Raw genomic sequence first — 8,107 nt, 5'->3', positions numbered from 1 at the left:
GATAGTCACCACCGTCCCCTTATATGTGTCCCAGTTCAAGTAGTACTGGACAAGTCATAGTTAGTTCATGGTGCAGTCTTTACTAGCATAGGCATGTTGATTTGGTGTTTGCTGCTGGTTGTGCTGAGATAGGGTCATTTGCTGAGGAGCTTGCTAAATGTTTTTCTCCAATTGAATCGGGGATCTCATAATTGGAGCTAGCTACAGAAGATGACTGAATCATTGCTGAAGATTTGAACAGTTTCATAGGTTGATAGTGTTGTGTCCATTGTTGAACTTCTTCATTTGAAGTATTTCTGGCAAGACTTGCTCCAGCTAAGGTCCCAACTTCTAAGTTATTGAGAAAAGCTTGTTGGTCCGGATTGAGTCTTTTGATAGCTGGACTTGCTAACCTGCTTGAGTTGTCTGAATCCGGGAGGAATTCAACATCTTCTATATTTGAGACAATGTATCTAATAAGACTATGAGGTTGCTGATCTTTAGATGGAGTCAAAGTAGGTACTGAAACTTGAATAGATGATTGTTCTTCAATTATATTTTCATTTTCATTTAAATCCCAAGATGGAGAAATGGTTCTCTCAAAATCAGAGGATGTGTCAGAATGAAAACCATATTGCTTGTATCCTTTGTCATCTGAGAATGAAATTGCTGAGTTGTCTTGACCTGAAGAAGTTGGAGATACAATATGTTCCAGACTCCAATCACCCCGGTCATTATCTGGTTAATCTATATCCACGTTAAGAAGTCTTCCCAACAATCATCATCATTAGACATATGTTCATGCATATGATCCATCACTGGTTGTATAGGTTGAAATGGTGCTTGAGGTTGCAGTTCTTGATGATTAAGAAAAAATAGGTCTAAGAAATCTTCATCCAAGTGTTCTAGTATGTGAAAAAACTCACAGAATAACCTAGGAAGCTCTTGGTAGTGAAATGCAATCCATTTGGGACTATAATCATTGTTAGCACCATACGTACCAAAGCTAAGAGGTTAGGATAATTCTATTTTGAGATTTATTCTCATGGAGCTGTAACCATGATCGGTAGGAATTAGATCATCAAATGCAATGAATTCTCCCGGAGAAGAAGTGTTATGAATCACATTTAGTATGCTGGTTTGTTCAAGGAAAAGGTTATAGAGAAGGATTTGAAAAACCTAAGAATACATATCAAAATTTTGAGGTAAAATATTTAAGTTCCATCTTTGAATCATGAAAACATCCCACATACAACTGGCACCAATATATGTGATTCTTTTTCTCTTGTAAATTTTTTAGCTATCGTTTCCGATCCTTCATGGGATTCGGGATTATTAAAAATTTGTCTTCGTAGATATTCGTGTTAATAAATATTAGTGAGTTATAAAGTATTGCATCTTAATTTTCGAGAAATTAACATGTTTTAGTTTTGGTGTGTATAGTATGTGAACATATTTTTTTAACACAAAAATGTTTACACCACCGTATACTAGTTATTGAGTAGGTAATAGAGTTTTCTTGTGTGATCATGTCCAAAAAATGATTACCATAACTCTAGATATAGAGCTTGGATAACGTGTGTCCAAAAACTTTGGTGTATGGTGTAAGTCTGGTATGTAAGGATCGTCTTTGGAATGTTTATAGACGAAAAAAAAAGTGCTAAGAGGCACCAAATTAGGGTGGAGGGAATATACCGACATCAATATCAGACAAAACAGTTTTTCATATAGAGAGAAAATCCATTCGTATTTTTACCTCACACTATCTCGGATTTTAAACCTTTTATTTTCTTTTTTAATATTTCAAGATGCACTCATTTTTTATTCTCACCCAACCAAACCTAAAATGAAATCCCTATTTTTCCTGATACACGGGCCCGCATTTTATGTGTCTACACAGTTTTACTGATACAACGGTTTGACCATAACTACTCATTTTTAAAATTATATACAACATTGTAAGAGAAACATATTTTCAAAATGTTAATATTTAGATTTTATTAAAAAAATGACGTCCAAAAAGCGTGAGAATAAAAAATACCAATGATTCTTCTCACACTAGTTTTGCCATGGGCTTCGACTTGGTACACCACCCTCACTTGGCACCCAGTTAGCAGACTTGCAAAAGAAAACCCACAAATGTCTTTGGGAACGTGGAAAATGACAAAAGTACGTATGGTCCACGTTTTAGAGAATGAAGGCGTGCATTTTAGCAGCAGCGAAAGGCCTGCACGAATCTAAAACGCTATCAACTGAAAACTGCCACAGATTCTTTGTAGGTTCCCAAATTTTCCATACCGACGACAACAAGCTCAAATATGAATAGATATAGACTACTCTCTATACATACGTCTACACTTTTTTTCTTTTCCTGATAGGTTCGTCATAACCCGTTCAAAACGGTGGTCTCACCGGCTGCCGGGCACCAGTAACCTTTAAGTTACTGCAGTACTGCTGTTCATTATTTTTATTTATTTTTGGGAGAATAAGCAAAGGTTGTGACGGGAGTCTCAGAATTACTGCGGTCCGTTTTATTTTAACGACCCACGGCTGCAACAGCAGCACCCATCACAGCCGTGGGAATTGCCGACGGAATCATGCCGGATTTCGATTTAATTGGGGTCGTTCGATGCTGGTCGGTGTAAAGGAAACGTCTGACGATCGTCAAACTAGGTCCAGCTACAAGATTATCCCATGCCTCATCGGATTCTCTACCGCTCTTTATGAAAGCCTCCGTAGCATCTAGCCGGTGTATATTCCATCCCGGAAGTGAACTTAGCCGTTGGATCTTTTCTAACTGACGGGCAGCTAATTTGCAGGTGTTAGCCTTGATCTCATTTATGGCTGCCTCGAGTAATCGTGCGCGCGTTTGGTAATCTGCGCCACTAGATTCGGCTCTTAAGAAACGGTCCAGTTCGGGGACCCCAATCGCACGTCTTATCCCCCTGTTATAGTCCGCTTTAGGATCGAATATCTTTCTGACTTCATCGATCAGTCCAAGTTCGATCATCTGATCAACTCTAGTTGATACGAAAGAGTTAAGAACCGGCAACGATACGTCCACCCAGAGGAAGCAACACTCGAAATTTGAACGGAACTCGAGTTCTTCGTCGTCCACCAATGATTCGATATATGAATTCGAGCCCCCAACGATGATTGGGAGCCGGTCGCGAGACGCGATCGAACCAGCTGCTAAGGAAGCAAAATGGCGGAAGTCAGTGGCCGTAAAGTCAGAATCCGGGTCTACGACCCCTAGTAAATGGTGCGGAACACCGCACTGTTCTTCATCTGTAAGTTTATTCGTAGTGACCTCCAGTCCATGATAAATTTGCATTTTGTCCGAATTTACGACCTCGGCGTGGAACCGAGTTGCCAAATCGATCGAGAGTCTTGATTTACCTGTCCCGGTGGCCCCCATCACTACCACGACCTTTTCTTTCCGTTGCCAACGGTTAAATGAGTCGGTCATGATCGGACTGGCCGGAAAGTTCAGATAAACTTCTTTGCACACTGAAAGTGAAATCTGCATGGTATTAACCTTGATTTTCTCTGTTCATGAGAAAGATAAGACAAGCTTAGAGAATGTACATAAAGCACTAAGAAAATAAGCAAGCAAGCTCATATATACAACCGTTATTCATCTCCACTAAATAAGTTAGCAAGCTCAAAAAATACCTATCAACACTATATTTTTTTCTTTCTTCTTCTTCTTCCTCCTCCTCTTCCTCTTCTTCTTTTTGAAGAATGATTGATGCAATATGTAGCAATAGTAAAGAAAGATATTGAAGAGAGAAAGAGAGAGAGGTGTACTTGGTGTCAGAAAATATAGCTTAGTTAGTAATATGGTGTCTTATAATTGGCAAGACAAATGAGAAAGGATCAAGGAAAGATTGTGGTAGTACTTGTTTATGGGGAGAAAGGTCTTCTCTTTATTTCTCAAACCATAAAGTTTGGAGTGAACTGAGTTGCCTTTGGACATATGAACTATGAAGGGAGAAGGGGTAGCAGTAGTATTTATAGAGGTTTGAGTCAAAAGATCGTTCTAATGATTAGTAACTCGGGTTGGGTTAACTCGGAACACTTGTAAAGAAATGATTGTGAACTGTACTCTTGTTTGTTCAAGGTTTCAGCTTATATGGTATACTAGTTTTGTACTTGCATGGCAAACTCAGCCAAGAAAAGAAATTCATATAGCCGGGCTTGCATGTAAATTTATGAACCATAATCACTTTTTTAAGTAAATTTTGTGGGAATTTATTCTTATCATGTCAGTTTAATAGTATCATCAATCAACTAATAAAGTAGCACTAATGAAATGAATCGAGAGATGTGGTTCCAAAATGGATACTTCTCAAAATTTATCATGTTCTTCTATAGTTTCTAATTAAAGTATTTCTTTTCTATATAAAAACAAAACATCTGAAAGGAAAAAAAAAACAAGAATTTTAGGGTTAATTTATTATCGTGCTTATCTTGAGAACGAACACTACACCTCCCCAAAATTGTTTTCTAATAAGAAAGCAATGGGTAGTAGTAGAACATAGCACGATTTATGAAGGGGATACCAGTCCTACTAAATGCTGATATCATTTCATCGATCCAACGATCAGGATCGGTGGAATTTTTTTGTCCTATATAAAACGATATCAGTACCTAGTAAAACTCGTGTCCCTTTATAAATCATGCAACATAGGGCTCATGTTAAACTAAATACTATCCTACTTCATTACTATCCATTGCTTTTACACTTGATCACATTCGCTGTGACATTCATTAATACAATCAGTCAAATCATGGGCTCCCGCCATTCGAACTAAATTAACATCTATAAAAAACAATATCTATATACTGCAATAAACAATTTTTATTATCGCAAGTTTCTTTTGATCAGTGACAGAAGAGTGGTTAATTAGTGGTTGACATTGTAAATCTGATTAGTACATAATAAGCACTTGTTAATATTGATTTTAATTAGCATTATGTCATTGTTATTGTCTTTCCTTAGCATGATTATTAGATGATAAATCACTATCCTTCATTCGACATGAGACAAACTCTAAACTAATTAGACGCTCACAAGTACCATAAGATACGATAACTAGAAGAAAATGACGTGGTATATTAACAAGATAATACCATTTAATTTTGAGAGAGGGTGCAATAACCCGGTTATCCTCACATTCTCTGGGAGTTTCGATTCCTTTTTTCATAAACCCAGACGACAGTGAGTTTGAAGTTAAAATGCTTTTGTTATGGAGCTGTACGTTTCTATTTATAATTAGCTTTACATTCATCATAATTTAAACGGAAAATGAGTCATTTGGCCAAATAATTTTAAAATATGGTTCAAATGGACGAGTAAAAATTAGTATGGGTGAAATGGACACCAAAAAAAAATAGCAAGGATGAAACTGGACTCATCCTGACTTAAACTTAAAAAATAGCATAGACGAAACTGGATATATCCTGATATAAATTAAAAATAAGAAGGATTATATGCAGAAGTAGGTCTGGTCTGGACCCTCACTTTCATTTCTAGGCCACTTTTTTTATTTCTTACAAAATTGGGCAAGTTAAACGGATTCCATCCACTTTAACCATCTCGGTCACTTTATCGCGTTGACTTGTCAATATCTCGCCAAAATATCATATAGGGAGATCTCATACATGTGGTAAGATTACTGAAATGTCCTTCACACGTGTGTGTCACCAGCAGTAGATAAGATGTCCACCTGTCTCGATATAATCTCCACGTGTTGCTATCTGATAGCCTAATCTAACTAACACGACATCTCGAGGATTAATTGAACGGCCAAGATAGTTCTTCATTGTTATTATCGACAGCGCGGGAATGTGAAGGAATAAGAGAAGGCAGAGAAAAACATCGATTCAATTGTTTCTAGTAGAGAGATTAATCAGTGAAATAGTGTTTTGTTAGTTGAGATTTGAAGAACAAATTGAAGATTTCCTGCTGGTGAAGATGACGAGACGGAAGAAGCGTTCTAAAGAGAGGTAACGAAAAAACCCTAATCTGTTTTCATGGTTGTTTTTAACGTTTCAGTGATGAACATACTATGGGTTTTGTTTGTAAGGTTGATTTATTTGGGTTTGTGGGTATTTAGATTTCTAGGGTTTTATCTGTTTATAAAATTTTTATGAAGTTCGAATGTGTTTTGTTGATAATGAAGTTGTACTGATAATTTTCTAGGGTTTGTTAATTTCAAAATTGGGTTCTGCTGATTGATTTCAAAATTGAAATTGATTTCTAAGGTTTTTTATGGTTTCTGTGATAATTGATTTCTAGGGTTTTTATGGTTCTAGATTAGGATGGATTTTTCACCATTTATCTGAAATGGGTTTTCCATAATTTTCCTGATACATATTTTGTTGTTCTTAATTGTAGAAAGCAAGTGGTTCAAGAGGTTATAAATGAGGTTCAACAGGGAATATTTCCAAACAGAGATATTAAGGTCAAGGATCTAATCAACACTGTTATGTGTTTTTGAGTTTAAGGGTTTGTCCAGAGAAGGTATGGGTATAAATCAGTTAAAGTCAAGGATTAGTCCTATGTTGATATTAACCAGTAGGGAGACATTGGACCTTCTACGGTTTGTTGATCCATGCCTACCATCAAACATCATTAATGATGAAGAGTTTTGGTTTTTCTGGGAAAATGCAACTCAAGATGAACATGGTTGGATTACATTGTATTTTCAAGTGATGCCACTAGATGAGAATGGTGAGATAGATGTATCTCAGGTTACTGTAGGTTCAATGCCTCCTCCACCACAGATGACACCCAAAAAGAATGTGACTCCAAAGAAGCCAGTCTCTAAGACTCCACCTAAACCAGTTTTTACTAGTGGTTCATCACCTAAGAGATGGCATGACAAGTCAGTTAGAAGAAGTCAAAGAATACCAAGGATGAAGAAGAAGAATCCTACCAAAGTGTTTGTTGATTTAGCTGGTAGTGAAGAAGATATTTCTGATGAATATGTTGATGATGGAGGTGTATCAGTTCCACAGTTTACTCAACAAACACAAGCAAGTGTAGCTGAGAATGATGATGGAGATGTTTATATTCCACAGTTTACTAAAAAAACACAAGCAAGTGTAGCTGAGAATGATCCTGTTTTGGAGGCTAGTGGAGCTGAACAAGGTAATGAGATACCTAGATTTAATGAGTATTTCAATCATGACTTTTGGGTTGAAGCTACAAAACAGGAAGAAGTGGTGGAAGATTTGTTTGCAGTTTCCCAAGAGTACAAGAAAAGTGATGAGTATGTCATGCACTTGAAAAATGTAGAAGAAGATGAATGTAACCCTGATGATGAGGATGTCCTGAAGATGAATGACAATGACAGTGAAGAGAAAGATATCAAGAGTTACAATAAGTTTCTACAAAAAGTTGAGAATGGGTATCTTTCAGATGGTACTGCAAGTGAGAGAAGTGATGGTGATAATGTTGATAATGATGCTGCAAGTGATGGTGATAATGTTGATAGTGATGCTGGTGATCCAAACTTTGGGGAGGTGGAGGTTGAGAATGACAAGGAAGGTATGTGATTGCTTCTGTCTCTTTTTAAACTTTGTTGTGTTTGATTGTAGATTTGTTCCATTTATTTAGTACTAATGCCCTTATCTCTGTGGTTTTGTAGAGGACCATTATGGGGACTTGGTCTCTGACAGAGAAGAAGAAGGTAAATTGTCATTTGTTTTGTAGTCTTTTGTTTTTCTTATTCTTTGTTTGTTTGTTATGTTTGTTTGTTATGTTTGTTTGAAGGGATCTAACTGAATCATTTGTTTTTGGGAATTTGTATCAGAAACCAACAAGAATGATGGGCTTGAACTTATAGTATCAGAAAGCAACAAGTCTGATGGGCCTAATTGTTCAAAGCCTAAATGTTTAATCCTCCTGTTATCATAAGAAAAACTGGAAGGCCAAGGAAGAAGAGGATTCATTCTTATGATGAAGCTGAAAGTGTGAAGAAAATGAGAAAGTGTAAGAAGTGTGGAGTTTATGGTCACTATGCAATAACTTGTGCTGGTGGAGAGGTTGGAAAGAATCCAAAGGGAGAAAAACCTAGAACCTGTGTTGATGGCTCAACATCATCTACTTATGTCCCTG

At 36.8% G+C, this 8,107-nt stretch overlaps 1 protein-coding gene and 1 long non-coding RNA gene across 2 annotated transcripts; one reads left to right on the top strand and one right to left on the bottom strand.

Moving 5' to 3' along the window:
- Nucleotides 1-2,239: 2,239 nt before the first annotated feature.
- LOC113345142 (adenylate isopentenyltransferase 5, chloroplastic-like) lies at nucleotides 2,240-3,973 on the bottom strand. Its single transcript, XM_026588970.1, has 2 exons — nucleotides 3,655-3,973; nucleotides 2,240-3,528 (listed from the first exon to the last, which is right to left on the bottom strand). The coding sequence occupies exon 2, from the start codon at nucleotides 3,506-3,508 to the stop codon at nucleotides 2,516-2,518; it is 993 nt and encodes a 330-aa protein (XP_026444755.1). The 5' UTR covers nucleotides 3,509-3,528; nucleotides 3,655-3,973; the 3' UTR covers nucleotides 2,240-2,515.
- Nucleotides 3,974-7,471: 3,498 nt separating this feature from the next.
- Nucleotides 7,472-7,852, top strand: LOC113345538. The gene is made up of 3 exons (XR_003358189.1): nucleotides 7,472-7,537; nucleotides 7,638-7,679; nucleotides 7,803-7,852. It is a non-coding gene; the product is annotated as an uncharacterized LOC113345538 (long non-coding RNA).
- The last annotated feature ends 255 nt before the right edge of the window (nucleotides 7,853-8,107 follow it).

The sequence above is a fragment of the Papaver somniferum genome, unplaced genomic scaffold (assembly GCF_003573695.1).
Source record: "Papaver somniferum cultivar HN1 unplaced genomic scaffold, ASM357369v1 unplaced-scaffold_81, whole genome shotgun sequence".
NCBI lineage: Eukaryota > Viridiplantae > Streptophyta > Magnoliopsida > Ranunculales > Papaveraceae > Papaver > Papaver somniferum.
Note: the sequence above shows the minus strand (reverse complement) of the source record. Positions and strands in the feature narration are given on the sequence as shown.

Coding starts and splice junctions, on each gene's coding strand:
- LOC113345142 (XM_026588970.1), bottom strand. CDS start 3,508: ATGCAGATTTCACTTTCAGTGTGCAAAGAAGTTTATCTGAACTTTCCG.